This window comes from Protopterus annectens, chromosome 3.part1 (genome assembly GCF_019279795.1).
Source record: "Protopterus annectens isolate FY-2018-M chromosome 3.part1, PAN1.0, whole genome shotgun sequence".
Taxonomy (NCBI): Eukaryota; Metazoa; Chordata; order Ceratodontiformes; family Protopteridae; genus Protopterus; species Protopterus annectens.
The window spans coordinates 1,847,428,938-1,847,455,042 of NC_056732.1; the positions used below are offsets into that span (position 1 = coordinate 1,847,428,938).

General features: G+C 44.4%; 1 protein-coding gene across 2 annotated transcripts in view; it reads left to right on the plus strand.

Annotated features, from left to right (window-relative positions):
- LOC122798754 (zinc finger protein 501-like) overlaps positions 1 to 26,105 on the plus strand; it is a 248,125-nt gene that overhangs the window by 60,404 nt on the left and 161,616 nt on the right. For both annotated transcript variants that reach the window (XM_044067856.1, XM_044067857.1), the window contains exon 3: positions 11,855 to 11,977. In XM_044067856.1, coding sequence (XP_043923791.1) covers positions 11,855 to 11,977 — 123 coding nt within the window. The remainder of the gene's footprint in view (positions 1 to 11,854; positions 11,978 to 26,105) is intronic.

A 26,105-nucleotide genomic window follows, 5' to 3' on the forward strand; every position in this document is an offset into this window, starting at 1 on the left:
TATATTTGGCTTCCATTGGATGTGTTGTGTTATACAGAGTGCAGTAATGGTTTAGAATACTTTTTACTGTTTTATTATTGCATCAGAATTAAAACATTTTATATTTATTAAGAACAAATTATGTATTATTACATTTGCAGGATGCAATGACTAATTTGCCATAGTTTGGGGTAACTATTTCATTTGCAAAATGCAATGACTAATTTGCCATAGTTTTGGGTACCTGCAGCTTGCTGTGAAATTAAGTGTTATGTTGCAATGAAATGCCTAGGGATGTAATAGGAACAATAGGCATTTTATAGCCAAATACCACATTTTTGCTGCCTGAAAGATTTATAATGTACACTCATATGGTAACCTTATCTCTTGGTTCAGAATCATTCACTACCACAGTCTAATATGTTGAATTTCTGCTCAGTAGGTAGAACACAACAGTACTGGCCTAGTATGTTTTTATTGAGTTACCTTTATATCAGAAGTAAAGACTGTAATTATTTTCCAGAGTACTAAAGATTATTTATTTATTTTTTTTTTGCACTTGGCGCTAGAATCCTGAATACCTTCCACACACAAAATGTACACTTTTATGCAGTAGTGTACATTATGTGAAGATACAGATGCATATGTGTCTTTATACCTGAAATCACCAGCTAAGTAAAATGTGTAGCCGATGCTAATGACATGCTGCTCTGAGAAGTGTGTAATATTTTATTTAGTCTTATATTTCTAGGTGCCACCAGAGTCTTATGTGGTTGAGTGTTCTTTTTTTCCATTTGGTTATCAGCAAACCATATGATGTTAAGTTGTCAATCTCGCCTTCATTCTTGCTTGATGGGTTCGGAGCCGATCCCTCGGCTCCGACTCGGCACTTGCTAAGCTCGAGAGTCACTTTTACCAGCTCGAGGCAGCCCCATATCCCATGATGCAAGGCGGTAAGTACCCAAATCTCGTTTGCCGCTTCGCTTATGAGGTCCTCCTTTTACCAGCTCCTGGTAAGTGATTCACTACTTTGATATTTTAGCCCCTTTTGCTAAAACCCTTTAATTTTTAGTTTTAAGTTAATTATAAAGATTTTCTGACAGAAAATTCCCTGTCTCAACTAATTTTTTTTAGTTAAACTTTACCCATCCCATCCCCCCCCTGTTAGGGTGTGTGTGTGTGTGTTTTTCTAGTAATACCTTTTTGGTATTTTATTTAATTTAATTCTTTGACTGGTGTGTGTGTGTGTTGTGAAACACCATGTCAAAGGAGAGGGTCTCAGGCTTTAAGAAGTGTGACTCGTGCTGTCAGAAGATGTCTCTGACAGACGGTCACACTTCTTGCCTTTATTGCCTGGGGCCTCTTCACCTGCAGGACTCCTGTGCTATATGTCATTCTTTCAGCCAAAGAGTCCTGCAGGAAAGAAGAAACAAGTTAATACTCAGGGGCCTTCTTAAGCCGGAGGGCTCTCCAGCTAAGTCGGCTCCACCTAAGACTGGCAAATCTTCCAAGGCCCAGGCTTCTGTGTCAAAGCCTGCTGCCTCGGCTCCGACTCGTTCTGAGTCGAGATCGGCTCCGGCTGGAGCCGATTCTGGCTTAACAGCCTTCGCACCGATGGCTATCGGTGCCGATTCTGCATCGACCACTTCGGTGTCGGCTCCGATCGGTTCTGACCACCATGTGGCACAGGCATCGGTGTCGGCTCCGATCGGCTCCGACACCGTTACTTTTGTGGCTGTATCGGCTCCGGCTGGAGCCGATGCATCGAGGCTACCTGTCGGCTCCGATAAGTTGTCGGCTCGACAGGGTCTATAGTTTCATCGGTTCCGATGGCTCCTTCCAGGAAGAGGTCGAGGTCTCCTTCCTTGGTGCCGATACTTCGGCTCGGCTTCACCTCTCCTTCGGGCGGAGCCATCGGAGCCGATCTTCAAGGTCATCCAGGCTTTCTGACCATGACTTAGAGAGAGTGGTCAGTAGATTACTTAAGTCACAGGCACTGGCCCAAATGTTACATAGTCCGTCTCAACAGACGACTATTGGTCCACACCCCGTTACAGTTCCTCCTTCAACTCTACCCCAGAGCTTGGAGTTGGAGTCTTCGGGAATGGTTACTGCTACGGCTGGAGGACAGATACCCCCTTCTGTTCCCTCAGCCTCTACTCTTATCTCCTCTTCGAGACCTTCCTTAGAGAGATTCGGTGGTCGGGCTTCCATGGTCTCCTCCGAGGGGGTGAGTGGCATCGGACCCTTGTCCAAACCCGCTCTTCCCCTTGGAGCCTCGGCCTTGGTGAGCTCGGCTCCGACATCTGCCTCGGAGACTTCCCTTTCGGTGGTCCCTGGAGTTCCTAGTTCTTGAGCGGGTTCTCTCGGACCTGCCTGTGAGGGGAGCATTCGAGGTGATGAAGAGTGTGCTGGCCACTGGTATCAGTCAGCAGTCTATTCCCTTAGCTCCTCCCTCTATAGTGCCTGTTGACATCTCTGCCACTTCTCTTGCTACAGGACCCAGAGATCCTCCGCCTCAGGTTTCCCCATTGGGAATTTCCCCTCTTCCGAGGATTCTCCTGATGTTTGGAGATCCTCCTAGAAAGAGGACTTGTAAGAGGAAACATGTAGACTCCCGAGTCTATCACTTCAGATACTGACTTTGATGAGTCAGAGGGATCCCCTAGATCCCCTCTGAGGATGTCTCCTTCTCAGACATCCTAGAACTCCTTAAACAGAGGGAAACTGGCCCACCAACAATCCCTCTGAGGATGAGTCAGTATACCTAGAGGCGTTTGGATCTCGGCCCTCCACCTCCTGGGTGTCTCCGCCTTCGACCCCCTTATGCAGGTTATTGCCCGAAGGCGTGGGCAGCTCCTGACTCTGTAGAGCCAGTCCCTAGGAGGCCTTCAAAATTTATCACTGCCCCAGGTGACAAGCAATTCCTCACTAAGGGTGTCCCGCTGATGCCATGGTGGTGGCTGCTGCCACCAAAAGGAACTTGCAGATCCTTCCGTGCCGTCCATCCTCCTATTAAGGATTCTAGGACCATGGATAGGTGCGGTGGCGGATGTTTTCCTCAGCGACCTTTGCTATGCGTTCGCTGAATTACCTATGTCACTTCACCAGACTCCAGAGGGATATCCTTAAGGAGCTGGGTGAAGTAGTACAGGATCCTACAGCTGCAGGAGCTCAAGAAAAAATTGCTTCGCAGCTAGGAACCCTTAATTCCATTGCAAACTCCTCCATGCGGCTAATATCATATGCTGCTGATGGAGCGAGTAGAGCCGCTGGTACAGGTGTGGCTCTTAGACGCCAAGCCTGGGTGCGGCTATGTGACTTTGCAGATCCCTTTAAGGCGTCCTTCACAAATTCTCCCTTTGATGGGTCAGCTTTGTTTGGCCCTCAGGTGAAGGAAACTTTGACTAGGTGCGAGCAGGACGGCAAGACTCTTTCTGCTGTAGGAGTCCGTTTTTCCACCCCTTCTAGACCTTACCCTAAAGGACAGAAAGGTGGCAAAATGTGGTTCCGCAAATCCCAAGGGGTCACGCCAGATTCACGTGGTCAGTTTACCCTTAGAGGCAGAGGGGGTAACAACAACAGACGCCGCTCTAGAGGCAGAGGGTCCAAAACCAGGGAAACAGAGAGCCTCTCTCTGACAAGCCCTTTCAGCATCCCTGAGATGTTGCCCGGCTGTCCCTCCTTGGAGGCAGTTGGGGGAAGATTATCACTGTACCCAGAAGCCTGGCATTCCCTCACTCAAGACAGATGGGTACAGTCGATCATATCCAAGGGTTACATAATTCCTTTCGAGGAAAATCCTTTCCCTTCAAATTCCCTTCCAGATGTACCACCCGGTCTAAATGAAATTGCAGAGTTAGAAGTCTCAAAACTACTGCAAAAAAGAGCCATTCAGCCAGTTACAACAGACCATTCAGAGCCCGTAATCTACTCAAGGTTCTTTTTGGTCCCCAAAAAGACGGAAGACTGGAGACCAATATTGGATCTCAGCAGACTCAACAAGTCTGTGAGGAAGACAAGATTCCGAATGGTCACTCTTCAGTCAATTCTGCCCTTCTTGCAGAAGGACAACTGGATGTGCTCAATAGATCTTCAGGATGCGTACTATCACATCAAAATTCACAGATGCTCCAGGAGATTTCTCCGCTTTCGGCTGGGGTCCAGTCATTTCCAGTTCAGAGCCCTGCCCTTTGGTCTCACTACAGCCCCCAGAGTGTTCACCAAATGCATGGCAGTGGTCACGGCTCACCTGAGACGTCAAGGATTCCAGGTGTTTCCGTATCTCGACGACTGGCTCCTGTCAGCCACCACCAGGCATCAGCTTATACAAGCCAGGGATTACACAATAAATCTTTGTTCTCATTTGGGCATCTCGATCAACTCCGAAAAGTCATCCTTATCGCCCTGCCAGTCTATTACCTTCATAGGCGCAAACTTAAACACTGTTCGGATGTCAGCTACCCTTACAGATCAAAGAGTTTCAGACATTCAGAGTCATGTCAGGATCATTCTGGCCAACAAGAAAGTACAGGCCAGAATGGTTCTAAAGGTATTAGGCCTCATGGCTGCGGCCATTACTCTTCTTCCCTGGCTCGATTCTACATCGCCTTCTTCAGTGGATGCTGTTCACACAGTGGTCGTACCAACAACTTCCTCGTCACCAGATTCTGGTGACACAAACTTGCAAAGATCATCTTGCTTGGTGGATCACATCTCCTCAGGTTCACCAAGGCAGGTACTTTGTACCCCATCCCCGATAGCCACTGTCACCACGGATGCCTCCCTGATCGGGTGGGGGTCATTATCAGGGCAGGATGGTTCATGGGACGTGGCAGCCGTTCGGTACCATCTGCACATAAATGTCCTGGGGATGAGAGCAGTGCATTTAACGTTGCAAGCCCTCAGCGACTTTCTTCCCGTAGGGACAATTGCAGTCCACACAGACAACATGTCTGTAGTTTGGTATATCAACAAACAGGGCGGAACCAAATCCTACCCCTTGTAGCCGAGAAGCGCTCAGACTATGGCAATGGGCGATCTCCTCTCATCGGTTTCTGGTAGCAACGCATATCCCTGGGAAAACCAACATTGTAGCGGACAGATTGAGCAGAGCTATTCTCATGCCTCACGAGTGGTCTCTCAAGCAATCTATAGCGGAAGAGATATTTCTGGAATGGGGTCGTCCATGTTGCGATCTTTTTGCTACTCCCCAAAACAGCAAATGTCCAGACTTCTTCTGTCTCTTCCTCTACCAGGCCATCCCCCAGAGACGCTCTGACCCAGGATTGGCCCCAGGGACTTCTTTATGCCTTCCTCCATTTCCTCTGATCCCTCAAGTTATCCAGAAAGCTACCGTTTTGAGAGCCAAATTGATTCTCATTGCCCCTTACTGGCCTCGACAAGTTTGGTTCCTGTTCCTCCATCATCATCTTTTGGTGCAGCCGTGGCATCTGGACCCAGTGCCAGATCTTCTGATTCACCAGTCGGGTCAGCTGCACAGGTCTATCCCTTCTCTCAACCTCACAGCATGGTTGCTCCACTTCCTTCCTTAGCCAGGCTTCCCTTGATCTCTAATCCTGTTAGAGACATCATAGTAGCCGTTAAAATCCTCTACCAGGAGGATTTATACAAGCAAATGGAAACGTTCTCTTATTGGGCTAAGGCCAAAATATTGATCCTTTCACTGCCCTATTCAGGCAGTCCTGGACTTCTTAGCAGAGATTTTTCATGCAGGCTCCTCTTCTTCCACAGTCAGAGTTCAATTGGCTGCTATCTCCAACTTTCATGTCGGGGTAGCAGATCATAATATTATGTCCCATAGGCTCTGCAGGGCCTTCTTGAAAGGAATTTTCCTACTAAAGCCTCCAGTCAGGAATCCTCCTCCTCAGTGGGATCTAAATTTACTGCTGACATCCTTGATTCTTCCCCCCTTCGAGCCAGCTGTTTCTTGTTCCCTGAAATTTCTTTCTTGGAAAACTTTATTCCTAGTGGCTATTACATCGGCCAGGAGGGTGTCTGAACTTCATGCTCTATCGGTTCGACCCCCCTATTTGTTTTTTCACAAAGACAGAGTATCTTTGAGAACTAATCCGACCTTTTTGCCTAAGGTCGCTTCAAAGACCAATTTGAATCAATCCATTGATCTCCTGTATTTTTCCCAAACTATTCAGACAGAGCTGAACAAAACTACATTATCTTGATGTCCACCGTCAACTTAGATATTATTTGGACAGAACAAAAATTTAGAAAATCTGATCAACTTTTTGTTTCCTATGCGGATAATAAAAAAGGCCTTCCTGTTTCTAAAGTGACCTTGTCCAGATGGCTTTCTTGGTCATCTCTGAAATTTATCTGCTCAGGGGAAAACAGCTGTGCTCAAAACCTAAAGCACATTCAACTAGGAGCTTAGCTACTTCTACAGCCTTTCAAGCTAGACTTCCTTTAGACACTATTTGTGCAGCGGCCACTTGGGTCACTCCTCACACTTTTGTTTCCCATTACAAATTGGACTTGGCCTCCAGGGACAGAGCCAGTTTTGGCTCTACAGTCCTCAAGAGTCTGTTCCATTGAGCCACCCAGGATAGAGGTGCTAGGACGCGGTCCCATCAAGCAAGAATGAAGGCGAGATTGACAACTTAACATTAAGAAGTTATGTACCTACCATAACGTTCCATGTTAGTTGTCTTCTCTCGCCTTCTTTCTTCGACCCTCCCTCCTTCCCCTGGCCTGGACAGACCTTGTTATAAGAAATTATTATGCTGAAGACCATTCAGACCTGGTCCTTCTTCCATCTGTAAGTTTTCTTTCTTCCTTTGGGAAGTATCTTATGCTTGGTGCTATTGCCCTTTGTCATCAAACGAGATCTGGGTACTTACCGCCTTGCATCATGGGATATGGGGCTGCCTCGAGCTGGTAAAAGTGACTCTCGAGCTTAGCAAGTGCCGAGTCGGGCCGAGGATCGGCTCGAACCCATCAAGCAAGAAAGAAGGCGAGAGAAGACAACTAACATGGAACGTTATGGTAGGTACATAACTTCTTATTTTACATTTTTGCAAGCTGAAAATATCACTATGCATCTAAATCACATCACTAGTGTGTTTTTGCAAAATAAAAAAATACTTGTCTTCTTATAAAAGAATGGTATTTTATGTCATTCTATATGTTAAAGCAGAAAACACTTTTCCTACTTGTTCTGACATGCATGTACATAGTTGAGATTCTTTTGTCTGTTTTTCTTAAATGCTGTTAGTTTTGGCAAAATGGAATAAAAGTGAAACCCTCCAGGGTTGTTGTCCAAAAAATTGATGCACATATCTTATAGGTTCATAGGTAGGTACTAGGCTATTGGCCCTAGGGCCTATATAAACCTAGCCAAAGGTACCCTGGCTTTCGCCACCCAAGAAAATTATTTTCCTGTGCCACTGTCGAGCAGAGCCAGAGAAGTGATCCCTGGGGTGAATTTCCTATCTCCCACCCAATCATCAAGATTTTTCTTGAACAGTGCTAATGTGGAGCTTTGTTTGATATAGATAGGTAGTTTGTTCCAGAGTATGCATTTTGATACTCCATTCACTAGGTGGTGCTGTACCACTGCTTCTAGGTAATTAAGGACTAGTATAAATGTAGGCTGCTACATCACATTCAAAAAAACTTTATTGTATTCATTGATAAAGGCTGAATAGCCGAAACTGGTCTGGATTTGGAGGAATTATAAATAAATAATCATTATTTCTTCATTACTGTGTGTTCACTATCGGTTCTGTCAGTGAGCCAGTTGGCAACCCATCTTGTGCCATAGGGATTTATACCCAGTTTAGTGAGTTTATCTATAATTCCAGAGTGGGGGATGGTGTTAAAAGCCTTGGCGAGATCTAGATAGGCTGTGTGAACCACCTTACCCTCATCTACAGCTTTGGTGACTGCTTCAAAGAAGTCTATCAGGTTTAGGAGACATGATCTGCCTTTTACAAACCCGAACTGGGTGGGGTCCTGAGTTTGGAGATTACCAATGTCTTTGTTTATAAGTTCCATGATGATACGCTCCATAGCCTTGCAGACCAGGCTCGTTAGGCTAATGGGGCAGTAGTTTCCGGGGTCTGTGGTGGCTCCCCCTTTGTGGAGTGGGATAACTGTCACTGTGCGCCATTCAGTGGGCACATAGCCTGAGGTGAGGCTATGATTGAACATGGTACTTAGGTGAGGTGCCTTTTCGTTTTGTAGTTCATGTAGAACACAGCCTGGGATGTCGTCAGGTCCCATGGATGCTGTGTTCTTGGCTTTGGATAGTGTGTTTTTTACCTGTGCAGCCGTGATTACAGGAACTTTGCATTCTTCTGGTATAGAGATGGGCCCTTTAGGGGATGACAGAGGGGTAAAGTTAGCACTGAACCTATCTGCTAGGATGTTGGCAATATCCGTTGGTTCTGTATATTTAGTGCCATTGTGCTGTAACTCAGAGCAGATCTGAGTGTTGCCATTAAGATTCTTGACATAGCTATAGAATGCTTTGTGGTTGTCTTTAGAGTCAGTGACGATTTTGTTTTCATAACTAGCTTTGGAGGATTTTATGAGAGATCTCAGCTGACCAGGGAGTTTCTCCAATCATGGGATTTTACTCTTTTTTGCAACAGTTTCTTTCTTCTGTTGTAGAGTTTGTTTATGGCAGGGGACCACCAGATTGGCTTCCTTTTTAGAGGATAGCATCTTGGTTCTGTTAGGGATTACTGATCCATGCACTCATGTAAGTGCTTATAAAGTGCATTTGTGTAGGATTCAGCAGTCATACCTCTATTGTCCGTCAGCATGGGTGTCGTGAAGTTTGCCACTTCTGTCTTAAGAAGCGTGAAGTTGGCTTTGGAGAAATCTTTTACTGTGGTTTCCCTAATAGGGGGTGGGGGAGGGATGTGGATGTCTAGGGTGATTAGCTTATGGTCGGATCTGACCAACGAGGAATTGACCTCTGGTGTGGAGCACCGGTTGCCCATGTTGGTAATAACCAGGTGTAGGATATTGCTGCCCCTGATGGGGGTGTGGATAAGTTGATCCATGGCATTGGAATTTATGAATTCCAGAAAACGTTGAGCACAAGAGTTGGTACATGAGTAGTTTTTACTTGAAGCAGTAGAGAGATTCTCATTTGAATTTACAGTGAAGTTTAGGTCAGAATAGCGTTTTGAAATTTTAGAAATGCTGGATCTGTAAAACAATTAGTTAAAAAAAGAAGCATTATCTTTCATTGTCCTTCAAAGTGAAATAAACAAAAGTTAAAAATCTAACTGTATAATTTTCATACAAATCTAGAAAATACAAGGCAACTGATTCTTATGACTATTTACAGCTTGTGTACCTTTCCTTTGACTATACCTCCTTTTTTAAGGAGGGCTGGACAAGTCATTCTAGGGGTGAATTTGTGAACTTACTAATCATCCAGTTCCTATTTGAAGGAAGGTAATATGTCACATTGCTTATTTGCAGTGGAAGTCTCTTACAGAGGTAGGAAAGAAGTCAAACCCTATATCCTTGACAAAGAAATCAGCTTGCTAACAATGTAGAGCTTTAGTCCTCTACACTAACAGTAGACATATTACTTTGATTTCATACCTGTGTATGAAAGAAATCTGCTTTTTATAGCCATCCATTGAGAACCCGTTTTTTCCCTGCTTTTTTGCATGTGGGGTCAGAGTGGCATTTCCAACAGTGACAACTGTCTACAGCTAAGTTTCACACCGCTGGGTGGCTAGCCCTGCCAGGCTGCCACAGTTGTTTTTCCATACCATATAGTGACATGCACACTCGCACATATGACTGATTTATAGTGTCCATTCTACCTACTGCATGTCTTTGGAATGTGGGTGGAAACCTGAGCACCCGGAGGAAACCTGCACAAAAACAGGGAGGACATGCAGCCTTCACACAGAAGGCACTCCAGCTGAGAATCAAACAAGAGAACCTCTTGCTGTGAGGTGACAACACTATCTGCTGTGGTTTTTTTTTCATTAAAACTGAAGATTCACCTCTTCTCTCGTCTTTTGAGGTAGGAGCCCATTGTAAAGGTGTATTGTAGAGAAGTATGAAAGTAGCATTCCCTGAAAGTCCTGCCTTCAGGTGAGATGTTAAATGGCAGTGCCATCTGCCTGAGTTGGTGGTAGCTCAGGTCGATGTAAAAGATCCCATGGTGCTTATCGTAAAGATTAGGAGAATTTTCCTTGTTGCTGGGTGAATTTTTCCCTAGTCAGTCTGAATGCAGCCTGAAGTCTTCCTTGAAAAGAGACCATAGGTCTAGTGGTTCTAAGCCTGTTAAGAAAAGTGCAAATAAGTTTAAAAAAAACAGGAAAACTTGTACAATTTCTGAGATAAAGGCTTTTTTGTACAAACAGCAAAAATAGCCAAAAACAGCCAGTTAGTTCTTTGCGGACAGGATTTTTTAAAATGGTCAGTAAAGGGATTAATATAGTTCATTTTACCCATTTTACCTACAGTGTTTCTTCCCTAAGAGGCATATGTCTTAAAATTGTCAGTTTCTATGCATTTCTAGATGTTTAATTCAAATTCTAGCTGAGTTGGTGGTTAACAAGGCTTGGACCTTGAGACTGGAGAAACCACTGGGCATTGTCTAGTTTTATATACTTTTCTCCTAACGGTTAGTGCCTATTTTGATAAACTGCATAGGATTTTGTCTTTATGAACAGAAATGTTTAACTGCATTCTGTTAGCTCCCTGAAGTGAGCACACAAATTATTTTCTATGTAAGGTTGGCTGAGCACCTGTTGAGGAGTAAACAGACAGACCAGACCCTCTTGCTTTCTGTTTTACAGACTGGTAATATGTGATGCAAGCTGATCCCTTGGGCACAGGATTCATCTAGAGAGGACTTTCTTGTGTCCTCCTTCTGTATGTAAAACATAAATCTCCTTTTTCCTTGCTGTTCTTTGAGTTTGAACTAATCTTTTTTATGGGGCTGTCTTCACTCCTGAATGATTGTCCGGAGTACACTTCCCGTAAATGTCAGGATTTTCCCAGATGTCATTTCTTTTCATGTCAAATTTCATGCAGCAGACATTCCAGGGAAGGGTAGATGCTAAAACTAGAGCAAATTAAGGACCTCTGGCCCCAGTCTGAAATAGTTGTGCCTTTATGATTAATGGCAGATGGCATGTTCATTGACTTTAAAGCATTAAATCAAAACAGAAATATTATTGCCTGAATATTACTACAGTGTAGAAATGTTTTAGTTCTGAATCCACTTGTTTACCTAGGATAGCGTAAGGAAGATACTGCTGTCTCTAGATTGAGATTTTCTGTTCTTATGTTTTTTTACTGTATTTCTTTAGTGTAAGGCACATAACTTGTTTTCTTGCTGTATCTAGCTCAGATTCAGACTGCAGAGTTTGTTTACATTTCTACATTTACCCAATTAACAAATGCAATTACTAAATAATGATTATTGATGGAGCCAATTGTTTCTGAATTCAGTGCAGTGGAAACTAACTTGTGTAGAAATGTTCACATGTATACACACACACACACACACACACACACACACACACACACACACACACACACACACACACACACACACACACACACACACACACACCAGAGTTCAGAAACGTGGAACTTTCTTTCTTTAGAAAAATGATGTGGCAATATGCTTGTCAAGAGAAAGTATATAAGTAATGTTACTTAAAAATATAGAAAGTAGCCTTCTAACCTCCAGAGGTGATTAGTATGTATGCAAGGTTTTTAATTAAATGCATCTTTGTATTTTTTCTCATTTTGTTTCAACTATGATGTAATGATAACCCTTTGGAAATGTAAACTTTCCTAGAAGGATAAAATTTAACTTTAAATTTCTTCTCATTTTAATCTGTAGGTTATGATATCCCAGTGAAACACCTTTTGTCATTTATTTTGAAAGATAAGATGCTTCCATCTGGTGACAGTGACGTAGGACCACCTGTGCAGCAGAAGCAGCTTCCTGGTAACAGAATTAGCAGTAAGTGCATAAAATATGTTCAGTTTCTTAAAAGTTTCAGTTAATTGTAAATTAAGAGTCTAGAGAAGGTAGAGGAGGGAGCCTCCAGGATCGATGAACTCATTGTAGAGTGTACCTAGTCAGACGAAAGTCAGTTGTCATGCCAAGGTTATTGGTTGCACCTTGTGACTGCATTTCTGAAATATTTACCAACTTTAGAGTACTGTGGTAATTAAGGAAAGATGTGAATAGCACTTCGGACATAGTGTGATACCGAAGGCTGGGGGTTAGTAGTACTACCGGACATAGTGTGATACCAAAGGCTGGGGGTTAGTAGTACTACCGGACATAGTGTGATACCGAAGGCTGGGGGTTAGTAGTACTACCGGACATAGTGTGATACCAAAGGCTGGGGGTTAGTAGTACTACAGATCATGTTTTGGCACTGAAGGCTGGGGTGAGCAGTCTTGCTGAACATGGTGTGGTACTAAAGGCTGGGAATGAGCAATATTGCAAGTCTGTTGGATCAATACATATTCTAGTATTATCTGTGCTTTTCTTGTGAGCTACCACCATGGAGGATACCCATTCAGTTCGTTCTTTTACTGGACAAATTGCTCCTAAATGCACCACTCTGTCTAGCTGAGCTTTGACTCTCTTTTGCATAGCTACTGGAACTTTCCGTGCTAGTCTGACAACTGGACTTACTTCGTGGTCTAACTTCATGGAGAACACAACTGGGACTTTGCCAAACTTGTCTTCGAAAATATCAGCATAGTCAGAAAAAATAGTCTCAGTGAAATTTGTTACATGTGCTTACATGGTGTACTTCTTTATTAAATGAAAGCACTCCCATTTTCAAACTGTCTTTGAGGCCTAATTATGACTGCACATGTCTCTTGACTACGTAAAACTGCAAGCCATAGCTGCTCTCAGCAGAGTAACGTGAAAGCACTACTGAGCCTTCGGTTTGAATCTCTTCACCTCCATAAGCAGCAAACTTCGCAGTTTGCCAAATTAAGTTGTTCTCTAGCTTTTACTCTAGCAAATGTTTCTGCTGACATAACATTGCACTTTGAACCAGTATCTACTTTGAGCTCTATGAGTCTTCCTTTAATCAGAACAGTGCAAAACAATTCTCTCTTTGCCAACAAATCTACTGCACTGACCTTTAAGCACAGACATACCATCAACATAAAAAGTAGGGTTGCAGCTTTCTACTTGATCAACTTGCTTTTTTGGATGGCCTTTCGTAATAAAAGAATGTGCCCCGTATTTACAGAGCTTTTTAAAGTGGTTCCACGTTTTACATCTGTGGCATTATTGACCAAAAGCTAAGCACTTTTCTCATTTAGATCCATGGCTTCATCCACCATTATGACAGTTGACTACGAGGTTTGCTTCGGGTTTTGCTGAGTCACCCCTTTGCTTAACTGCATGTGCCTTTGACCTTACTGAATTTGCTCTGGGTTTTGCCTTAACTCCAGTTGTGCCTGCCATGCCCTTAGGCCTGTATATGTTAACCTCTTTTTGCATACTATCCACGTTTGCACTGGAAGACACTGATAAGTATGCTTTTGTCATTTGTAAGCATATTCGTATGCTTTTCTATAAGCTCATATATCTGACAAATCTCTATGGCTTTGCTCAAAGTTAGATCACTGTCTCAAAGCAAAATCTTTCTCACTGCATCATTATTAACACCACACACAAGCCTGTCCTTTATCCATTCGTCTCTCAAATCACCAGATCTGCACATTTTAGCCTTATTTCTCAAGTCAGTTATATATGCTGCAAATGTTTCTCCTGGTTTTTGATCTCTTGTGTAAAATAAGTGTCTTTCCAATGTAACATTCGATTGGGGGTTACACATTTCTCTAAATTTACATTTTAAGCACTCGGGGGTCTTCCCTCGTTTCAGCTTGTATCACAATATGGTGATCATCCTCCTCCCCTGGATAGACAGCTGGTGCATATACAAATGAACGCTCTCTTTCAGTGGCTTCAGAAGCAGCTAAATTAAGCAGAATAAATACCTTTGTACATACATCTTTGTCAGAAAAAGCAGCCTGTATGAAAATATCATATTCTTGCTCACACACTGTCCAATTTTCTGTAATGTACTTATGAAACACAAGTGTGAGGGTCTGCGAAATGCCTCTGCCATGCCCAATAAGTTTCAAGCACACACCAAGTACTCATAATTATGCTCAGTTGCACAATAATCTCTTTGAAATGACTGTACTTTGCAAAATAACTATACTGTAATAAAGCACATACTGCAAACCCTTTGCACACTGTGGATATTTCATATAGCTTTAGTTAATATGAAAAAGTAGCTCTTAGTGAAAATGTGGTAATTTTCCCTTTTTATGCAATTCTGAAGTTATTTTGTGCATTTTCATATGTATTTCAAATATTTTTATCAAATATACTTTTGAATATTTCATTTAATTAATTTGTTTTGAGGTTTTTGAATACTTCATTTTAAATTCTTCAAATAAAAAATCAGTTAAGCGAGTTTCTGTACCTGGATTTTCATTTCTGACCTTTTTGTGAGTCATTTAAGCAGTAGAGATGATCCACTCCTGTATATACCTCCATTTCTAACTGCATGCCTCATGGTCTTGACTCTGGATATCATTCTGACAGCATGTCACTGGTCTTGTACATCTCAATAAGACGAAGAAGCTTGGGTGTTCCTTTTAGAGGTTTATTAAACACAAACACATTAGGATGGAGGATTGGAACATTACACTTAAAATAACTAACAAAGTGACTGACTGCTCACTCAAAATGGCACTTTTGCTTGCACATGGCCACTGACTGGAATGCTTCTTAAAGGTACAATAGGCACTGTGATCTTCAAGCAGTACTGCAGAACATGGTGTAGTAATAAAGCTTGGGGGTGACCAGTACTAAAACATATGGTGTGATATTGAAGGCCGGGTGCTGGGTAGTACAGCAGAACATGGTGTGGTACTGAAGGCGGGGGGGTGCAGTCTGCAGAATATGGTGTGGTACTGAGGCTGGGGGTGTGCAGACCTGCAAAACATGGTGTGGTACTGATGCTGGGGGTGTGCAGTACTACAGAACATGATGTGGTACTAAAGGCAGGGGATGAATAGTACTGCAGAAAATGGTGTGCTACTAAAGGCTGGGGGTGAGCAGAAGTGCAAAACATGGTGTGATACTGAAGGCTGGGTGTAAGCAGTAATACAGAACATGGTGTGGTAGTGAAGGCTGGGGGTGAGCAGTACTGCTGAACATGGTGTGGAACTGAAGGCTGGGGGTGAGCTGTACTACAGAATATGGTATGGTATTGTAGGTTGGGGGTGAGCAGTGCTACCGAATATAGTGTGGTACTGAAGGCTAGGGATGAGCAGTATTGCAGAACGAGTTGTGCTCCTGAAGGGTGGGTGTGAGCAGCACCACAGAACATGGTGTGGTACTGAAGGCTGGGGGTGAGCAGTACTGCAGAACATGGTGTGGTACTGAAGGCTGGGGATGAGCAGTACTACAGAACATGGTGTGGAACTGATGCTGGGGGTGTGCAGACCTGTAGAACATGGTATGGTATTGATGCTGGGGTTGTGCAGTACTGCAGAATATGGTGTACTACTGAAGGCTGGGGGTGACCAGTACTGCAGAACATGGTGTACTTCTGAAGGCTGGGGGTGAGCAGTACTGCAGAACATGGTGGAGTACTGAAGGCTGAGGTGAGCAGTACTGCAAAACATGGTGTGGTACAGAAGGCTGGGGATGAGCAGTAGTGCAGAACATGATGGGGTACAGAATGCTGAGGGTGAGCAGTATTACAGAACATGGAGAGGTACTGAAGGCTGGGTTGAGCAGTACTGCAAAACATGATATGGTACTGAAGGCTGGGATTGAGCAATATGATAGAACATGGTATGGTACTGAAGGCTGGGGTGAGCAGTGCCGCAGAACATAGTGTTGTACTGAAGGCCAGGGTCGAGCAGTATTGCAGAACGTGTTGTGGTACTGAAGGGTGGGTGTGAGCAGCACTACAGAACATGGTGTGGTACTGAAGGCTAGGGTCAAGCAGTATTGCAGAACGTGTTGTGGTACTGAAGGCTGTGGGTGAGCAGTACTACAGAACATGGTGTGGTACTGAAGGCTGGGGGTGTGCAGTACTACAGAACATTGTGTGGTACTGAAGGCTGGGGGTGAGCAGTACTGCTGAACATGTGGTACTGAAGGGTGGGTGTAAGCAGTACTACAAAACATGGTGTGGTACTGAATGCTGGGAGTGAGCAGTACTGCATGCTGGGGGTGAGCAGTACTGCTGAACATAGTGTGGTACTGAAGGCTGGGGGTGAGCAGTATTGCAGAAGGTGTTGTGGTGCTGAAGGGTGGGGTGAGTAGTACTACAGAACATGCTGTGGTTCTGAAGGCTGGGGATGAGCAGTACTACAGAACGTGGTGTGGTTCTGAAGGCTGGGGATGAGCAGTACTACAGAACATGGTGTAGAACTGAAGGCGTGGGTGTACAGTACTACAGAATATGATGTGGTAGTGAAGTCTGGGGGTGAGCAGTTCTACAGAATATGGTGTGGAATTGAAGGTGGGGTGTGTGCAGTACTACAGAATATGATGTGGTAGTGAAGACTGGGGGCAAGCAGTACTGCAAAACATGGTCTGGTACTGAAGGCTGGGGGTGAGCAGTACTACAGAATATGTTGTAGTAGTGAAGGTGGGGTGTGTGCAGTACTACAGAACATGGTGTGGTCCTGAAGGCGGGGGGTGTGCAGTTCTGCTGAACATGGTGTGGTACTGATGCTGGGGGTGTGCAGACCTGCAGAACATGATGTGGTACTGATGCTGTGGGTGTGCAGTACTACAGAACATGATGTGATACTGAAGGCTGGGGGTGAGCAGTACTACAGAACATGGTGTGGTAATGAAGCTGTGGTGAGCAGTACTGCAGAACATGGTGTGGTACTGAAGGCTGGGGGTGAGCAGTAGAACAGAACATGATGTGGTATTGAAGGCTGGTTGTGAGCAGTACTGCAGAACATGGTGTGGTACTGAAGGCTGGGGTGAGCAGTACTACAGAACATGTTGTGGTACTGAAGGCTGGGGTGATCAGTACTACAGAGCATGGTAAGGTACTGAAGGCTAGGGTCAGCAGTACTACAGAACATAGGTTCATAAGTTCATAGGTAGGCACTAAGCTAACAGCCCAAGGGACTAAGTAAACCTAGCCAACAGGGTTCCCTGGCTTACGCCACCCAAGAAAGTTATTTTCCTGTACCCCTGTCGAGCAGAGCCACAGAAATTATCCCCGGGGTGTATTTACTATTTCTCATCCACTCATCAAGATTTTTCTTGAAGAGTGCTAATGAGGAACTTTGCTTGACATAGATGGGTAGCTTGTTCCAGAGTATTGGAAGTCTCTGGTACAGGAATCTATCCTTCCAGCATGTCCTGTTTATTGTGGTGACAAGGTTTAGGTCCCTAGAGCGTGTAGCTTGGAGGGATTGGGATTTCTTTAGGTGTAGCATGTCCAACAGCTCTGGGTTTGACATTGCTTTATATGTTAGGCAGAGATCACCTCGGAGTAGGTGATATGCTACGGAGTAAAGCTGGAGTTTTTTGAGATGGTCCGTGTAGGCATCTGTTTGAGGCCAGTAATCCTTTTTGTGAGGTACTTCTGTGGCCTTTCCAGCTGCTGCAGATGTCTTGTGAGGTAAATTCCAAAAGGAATGTTGTACTCTATAATGGGTCTAATGAGTGTCGAGTAGAGGGGGAACAATGACCTCTTTTTTCCTGGATGAGAACCTTTTTGTGATAAGGTGTGCTACATAGAAGGATTTCCTGACTGCTGTAGCGATGTCATTATCAAAGGAGAGTGTACTGTCCATCTGGGTCCCAAGGTCTCATCACACATTTGGCGTTAAGTAGACTGCCGCCTATGTGGTAGTTCATGGGTACAGAGTTTTTACCAAAGGGGATGACGATGCACTTTTTGGCATTGAGCTTGAGGCCATGGCTCTGACACCAGCTGTCCTTCTCAGTGAGGCCCTTCTGTAGGATGTCCACATCATTTGGGTTCTCGACTATGGCTCTTAGTTTGCAGTCATCTGCAAACTTCTTTAGCCAAAGGCCTTCTGTGTTAGCCTGTACTTCAGAGAAGCAGATACCAAACAGGAGAGGTCCCAGGACTGAACCCTTTGGTACTCCACTTGTCACTGGTTTGAAGTCAGATTTGGAGTCTGCAAATTTTACAGTGTGGGTTCTGTCAGTGAGCCAGTTTGCAACCCATCTTGTGACATAGGGATTTATACCTAGTTTAGTGAGTTTTGCTTCAATTCCAGAATGGGGGATGGTGTCGAAAGCCTTGGCGAGGTCAAGATAGGCTGTGTGAACCACCTCACCCTCGTCTACGGCTTTGGTGACTGCCTCAAAGAAGTCGATCAGGTTCAGGAGGCATGATCTGCCTTTCTCAAACCTGAACTGGGTGGGGTCCAGAATTTGGAGGTTACCAATGTCTTTGTTTATGAATTCCGTGATGATACGTTCCATGGTCTTACAGACCAGGCTCGTCAGGCTAATAGGGTGATAGTTCCTGGGATCAGTGGTGTCTCCCCCTTTATGGACTGGGATAACTGTTGCTGTGCACCATTCAGTGGGCACAAAGCAAGACATGAGGCTATGATTGAACATGGTGCTTAGGTGGGGAGCCGGTTTGTTCTGAAGTTCATGTAGAATGCAGCCTGGGATGTTGTCCAGTCCCATGGATGCTGTGCTTTTGGCTCTAGAGAATGCAGCTTTTACCTGCGTAGTTGTGATTACAGGGACTCTGCATTCTTCCTGTATAGATATGGGCTTTTTAGGGGGTGAGAGGGGGGTAAAGTTAGCACTGAATCTATCTGCCAGGATGTTGGCAATATCAGTTGGTTCTGTAATTTTCGTGCCTTTGTGCTGTAACTCAGAGCACATCTGGGCGTTGCTATTGAGATTCTTGACATAGCTATAGAATGCTTTGTGGTTGTCCCTAGAATCAGTGACAATATTGTTTTCATAGCTAGCTTTGAAGGATCTTATAAGGGATCTCAGCTTCTTACTGAGGCTGACCTGGGAGCTCCTCCACTCATGGGATTTTACTCTCTTTTGCAACAGTTTCTTCCTTCTGTTGTAGAGTTTGTTTATGGCAGGGGGACCACCAGATTGGCTTCCTTTTTTGGAGGATAGCGTCTTTGTTCTGTTTGGGATAGCATGATCCATGCACTCGTGTAAGTGCTTATAGAGTGCATTTGTGTAGGATTCAGCAGTCGAAACTGTAATGTCCATCTGCATGGGTGTCATGAAGTTCACCACTTCTGTCTTAAGAAGCATGAAGTTGGCTTTGGAGAAATTTTTTACCATGGTTTCCTTAATGGGGGATGGGGGAGGGATGTGGATATCTAGGGTGATTAGCTTATGGTCGGATTTGACCAACGAGGAGTTGACTTTAGATGTGGAACACCGGTCACTCATGTTGGTAAAGACTAGGTCTAGGATATTGTTGCCCCTGGTGGAGGTGTGGATAAGCTGATCCAGGGCATTGGAATTTATGAATTCCAGAAAGCGTTGAGCGAAGGAGTTGGTATGAGTAGTTTTCCCAGTTAATGATGGGGTAGTTAAAATCGCCCATTATTAGGGTGTTTGGTTGAACCATAATATTTTCCAGCATATCAAGAAAAGAGAAGTGGGAATCCTGGGGCATGGTGGGGGATCTGTAGCAAGCTACAATTTGGATTGCAGTTTTGCCCAGAGTTAGTTGCACTTGGACTATGAACCTGTGAATCTATGAACCTATGGATAACCTCGGATGCATTATGCTGAGCAACTAGCCTGGACTTGTGGATATTCTTAATCAATATGGACACACCTCCGCCTTTGGTGTTCTGGTCCCGGTTAGATGGCCAAAAAGTGTGGTATGAGTTATAGCCTGGTAATGCAGGGGTGCCCTCTGCAGCCTTGAACCAGGTCTCAGTCACTGCACAGATATCGATGTTCTCCATTTTAAGGAGTGCATCGAGGGAGTGCATTTTGAGATTTTGACTTCTAGCATTGAGTAGCATTACCCTCAGTTTTTGCTTGCCTGTTCCTGTTACAGTGGTGAATTTGTCATTTGAACCTTGCCTAAAAAAGGCACTATAGGGGCAGCCTTAGCCAGTATCTGGAATCCCAGGGGTGACATGTGCAGGCCATCTCTGGCAAAGCATCATGGTCTGTCGACCATGTCGTCCCTGGCAGACAGATACTGGATTCCCTTAGAATGACTTCAGAAGCTTAGCCAATAGTTGAAGTTAGTCATTTTGTCCTTGTACTGCGATATCATTCTGGGTGATGGCAGGATGCTCCTCAGGGCTGGGGTCATCCCTGCCTGAGTTACAAGATCAGAGAGCTCTTCCATGTCTCTTTTCATGTAGTCCAGGGAGGTACATCTCAGGTCTTTCACACCAACATAGACAATGACAGAGTCATATTTCTACTTGTAGTGTGACCTGAGTGCATGGGTTATGTGGTGGATCCTGGCACCCGACAGGCAGCTGACAGTAACCTTCTCCTTGTTTAGCCTAGTGAGTGGGACGTCAGTGTGCCTGACTAGCCTTGCCTAAAAAAGGCACTATGGGGGTGGCAAGAGGCTTGGCCAGTATTTGAAAGCCTAAGGGTGACAGTGCAAGCCGTCTCTAGCGAAGCAGCGTGGCTTGTCGAGCATGTCATCCCAGGCTGACAGATACTGGATCCCCATTGAATGACACCAGAAGCTTAGTCTGTTGTTGAAATTGATCATTTTTTCTCTATACCGTGGTATAATTCATGGTGAGGGCAGGATGCTGCTCAGGGTCAGGGTCATACCGGCCTGGGCTGCGTGATCAGAGAGATCCTCCATGTCTCTTTTCATGTAGTCCAGGGAGGTATGGCTCAGGTCATTCACACCAACATGGACAATGACAGAGTCATATTTGTACTTGTTCTGGAGTGCTTGTGTTATGTGGCAGATCATGGCACCCGACAGGCAGCTAGCAGTAACCTTCTCCTTGTTCAGCCTAGTGAGTGGGACGTCAGTGTGCCTGACTATAGAGTCATCTATTACTAGTGAGTTGGGTATGTTATTTTGCCTTAAGGGCTGTGATTGCATGGCATACTGGTTTTGTGAAGTATGTGTTTCATGGTTTGTGTTGGGGGGGTGGAGGTTGCTTGGATGTCTGCTTTGGAGGTCTCTGTTGCTTTTGCAGATTTTTATTTAGAGCCTCCGAGTATGTTTTTGTGTATTTTTGTGTGTTTTTTGCTGGTGCTGGTTTCATAGGTTTATGTGAGACTGGTGGTGTGATGCAAGTAATTCCCTTCTCCTCTTGACTGCTTGGTCCTGTCTTGGGTTGAGAGAGCTTAGCCTCCAGTTTGGCTGTATAATTGCATCTCTCACATGTATTAGTGTTTTGTGGAAGGAGGAGAGGGTTGCCTGTGTACATGAGGCAATTGTAACATTGCCTAAAAATGCCCAGATTCACCAGTTGGACCAGAGAGTACACCTGAAACTGCCCTTTCGACATGCCTGGTTAGGTACAGTGAGCTGTTTTACTGATTGGCTGGTAAGGTCGAATAGAGAGCCTTGTCATTCTCTACAGTATAGGGGGGGTCTAGTGCTAAGGTTTATTAGTGCTTGCTATGAATTTTGAGCAAGTGCCGGGATGAGAAGTAAATGGCTTGAGTGCTTAAGTTGAAAGTTTGTCTAGTTCCAAGGGAAAAATTGAAGAGTAGACTTTGTGGAACCGGGAATAGCTATACCCTAGCTAACCAATGATGCCTGGTGCGCAAAACCGCGCAAATGTGGGTTTTAAAATGAAAGAAATAGAAATTAGCCCAAAACGGCCAATAAACTACTAATTTCTCGGCTGAAACCACTCCTCCAGGGACAGATAGGTTGCTCAGAGCTCCTTCTCTCACAGTGAACAGAGAAACTTCCTTCTATCCAAGTAAGGTATGGGCAAACACAGAAACTTGTAACAGCCCTGAATTCAGCACTAACCTGAAAACTGGTTTTAAATCACAGAAACTCTAGAAAATTGGCGTTTAGGTGGAATTAGCTAAAGGCAGCAAGAAAATGCAGAAAAATGATACTTAATCACTCCAAAGTCTCTCTTTTGTCTCTCTGCTGCTGTAGAACTCTGTAGAGCACCAGGCAGGAGCTTGCTGAGCTGTATACTAGCGCAAAAACCTTGCAAATGCAGGTTTTATAGCAGGGAAATGAAAGAGATAGAAATTAGCCCAAAATGGCCAATAAACTACTAATTTCTGGGCTGAAACCACTCCTCCAGGGACAGATAGGCTGCTCAAAGCTCCCTCTCTCACAGTGAACAGAGAAACTTCCTTCTATCCAAGTAAGGTATGGGCAAACACAGAAACTTGTAACACAGCCCTGAATTCAGCACTAACCTGAAAACTGGAATATACTAGCTTAGAAAGCCGAGATGATAAGTATTTTTTTTGTTTGTTTTTATGTTTTTTTTCAGAAAATAAGGCAGATACAGTTGTGACTCTGTTTCATGTTGATTATTCATTTTTCAATTTACAAAATTAAAAAAAATAACTAATTTGTAAATGGATTATCTGCTATGCATTTATTCTTTATTTTGTAAACTGTATTGTTGCCCTAATAGAAAAACTAACCTCGAAAAAGGACATAGCAAAATTCATTTAAAATGGGTGGCGAAAGCCAAACACACTCTGGCTAGGCTTATAAATGCCCCAGGGCAGATAGCTTAGTATGAACCTGTGAATGACAGGAGTTTAAATCTCAAAATGCACGTGCTCAAAGCACTCCTCAGTATGGAGAACGTCGACATCTGTGCAGTAACTGAAACCTGGTTCAAGGCTCCACAGAGCACCCCAGCACTACCAGGCTACAACTCATACCACACATTTCGGCCACAGAACATGGACCGAAACGCAAAAGGAGGTGGTGTATCCATATTCATCAAGGATACCTACACCTCCAGGTTAGTGGTGCAGCATGATACCTCTGAGATCATCCATGTGCAGCTAACATAAGACAACTGCAATGCAAATTGTGGCCTGCTACAGATTGCCCTCCATGACCCAGGACCACCACTCCACCTTTCTGGAGACTCTGGAAAACATGACGGTCCCACCGAACACCGTAATATTGGGGGATTTCAATTACCTTACTGTTAACTGGGAAAACTATTCAAGTACAAACTCCCAGATCCAGCGCTTCCTGGAATTTATCCACTCAAATGCCCTGGATCAGTTGGTGAACTCCCCTACCAGAGGTGAAAACATATTGAACCTGGTCATCACCAACATGGGCAACAGGTATTCCACACCGGAGGTCAACCCGTCACTGGTTAGATCAGACCATAAAGTAATCACTCTGGATGTCCACTCCACACCACCACCTCCAACCAAGGAAACCACAGTGAAAAACTTTTCTATAGCAAACTTCACTTTACTTAAGACAGAGGTGGTAAGTTTCACAGTCCCCACGCTAAATGATAACAGTGTCCAAGATGCAGGAACCTTTACAAATGCACTCTATGAGCACCTACAAGGATGCTTGCATTGTGCCATCCCTAGCAAAACCAAGACTCACTCCCCTAAGAGAAGGAAACCAGTCTGGTGGACCACTGCCATAAACAGGCTATACAATAGAAGGAGGAAACTAGTTCAGAAAAAAAAGCAAATCCCAACAAGGAAAGACATCCCTGATCAGTATCGGTAAGAAACTAAGGTCCCTCATAAAATCCTCCAAGGCTAACTTCAGAATAAAAATAGCCAAGGATTCAAAAGATAACCACAAAGCCTTCTTTAGCTATGTCAAGAGTCTAAGTGGCAACTCGCAGATATGCACTGAGCTAGTGCAAAATAGCACAAGATATACTGAACCCACTGATATTGCCAACATCTTGGCAGATAGATTCAGTGCAAACTTCACCCCCCTCTCACTCCCAAAAGGGCCCACAACAATACCGGAAAAGTGTAGTGTCCCAGAAATCACAGACGCACAGGTGAAAACAGCCCTTTCAAAAGCCAAAAGCACAGCGTGAATGGGGCCAGATGGTGTCCCAGGCTGCGTCTTGCACGAACTACAGAACAAACTAACCCCCCACCTAAACACACTGTTCAACCTCAGCCTCTTCACAGGCTACGTGCCCGTAGAATGGCGCACAGCAATGGTTAGTCCACTCCACAAAGGAGGGGCCACAACTGACCCTGGTAACTATCGCCCCATAAGCCTGACTAGCCTGGTCTGCAAGGCTATGGAGCGCATCATCATGGAACTCATTAACAAAGACATTGGGAACCTCCAAACACTTGACCCAACCCAGTTCGGCTTTGCTAAGGGCAGATCATGCCTACTAAACCTGGTTGACTTCTTCAAGACACTCACCAAGGCCATAGATGAGGGGAAGGTAGTCCACACAGCCTACCTTGACCTCGCCAAGGCTTTTGACACCATTCCCCACTCATGAATTATAGAAAAACTAACCAGCCTGAACATAAACCCCTACATCATGAGATGGGTTGCCAACTGGCTTACAGACAGAACTCACGCAGTAAGAATAGCAGGCTCCAGGTTCAACTCTAAACCAGTCACAAGTGGTGTCCCACAAGGCTCGGTCCTGGGACCCCTACTTCTCAGAAGCACAGGCAAACACAGGAGGACTATGGCTAACCAAGTTCGCCAATGACTGCAAACTGGGAGCCATAATTGACTCTCTGGCTGACACGGACATTCTCCAAAAGGGCCTTACTGAGATGGACACCTGGTGTCAAAGTCATGGTCTCAGGCTAAATGCCAAAAAATGCATAAGTCATCTCGTTTGGGAAATACAAAACACCCATGAATTACCACATAGTTGGCAGCCCCCTTAATACAGAAGAGGTAATAAGAGATCTGGAGACCCAGGTAGATAGTAATCTCTCCTTTGACAATCATATTGCCAAAGTAGTTAGGAAATCCTTTTATGTAGCCCATCTAATTACTAAAGGGTTCGCATCTAGAAATTAAGAGGTTATAGTGCCCCTCTACTCGTCACTCATCAGACCTATCATAGAGTACAATGCCCCATTTGGGATGTACCTCACAAGACACTTCCAACAGCTGGAAAGACCACAAAAGTACCTCACCAAGAGGATTATTGGCCTCAAACATATGTCCTATGCAGCCCAATTGGAAAAACTCCAGCTGTACTCAGTCGCATATCGCTTACTCAGAGGTGATCTCTGCCTGACTTACAAAGCCATGTCCAACTCAGAATTGATGGACATGCTCCACCTAAAGAAATCCAAGTCACTGCGAGCCACTCGCTCTAGTGAGCTAAACCTCGCCACAACAATAAATAGAACATGCTGGAGGGATACGTTCCTGTCACAGAGACTCCCTATGCTTTGGAACAAAATTCCTGAATACATTAGGCAGAGCCCCTCACTAACACTCTTCAAGAGAAACCTTGACGAGTGGATGGGTAACAGAAAATACACCCCTGGGATCACTTTATTGGCTCTTCTTGACAGAGGCTCAGTTAATTAATCAATGGGGCAGCGAAAGCTGACACTCTGGCTAGGCTTATAAATGCCCTCAGGCAGATAGCCTAGTACCTACCTATGAACCTAAGTAGTAAACTGAGTAAAGGAAGGAGAGAGTTACTGAGATGAGATATGAGTGGATTTATTTATTTATTTTTATAGAAAGTACATTTTACGTTTTGTGTGAAAATTCCTCTAACAATGTGATCTTAAATGTAAAATCTGGTTGATGGTAGGAGTAATCAGAAAGAAACATAATGCATCCACACTACACTAAACAGTACGGCCAAGACAGAACAGAGTAGTCCAGGGGGGTTAGGTATGACGAGGAGAGTGCCTCATAATTAAGCCATGTAGTTGGAAAAATGACAAATGCCACACAACTGAGTTAAGTGTGCTGTACGTGATCTGGAGACAACAGTATGCCAGCAGCATGCCTGATAGTGTACAATTTCAGATGTGTATTGAAGCACCATATAACTGATGCAGGGGCACTCTGCTAGCCCATCCAAGGGCTCTTCAGCAAAGTGATAACTGTTTTTATTTTATAGATGTAAAGAAAAGGGAATTATTTGACAAAAACAGG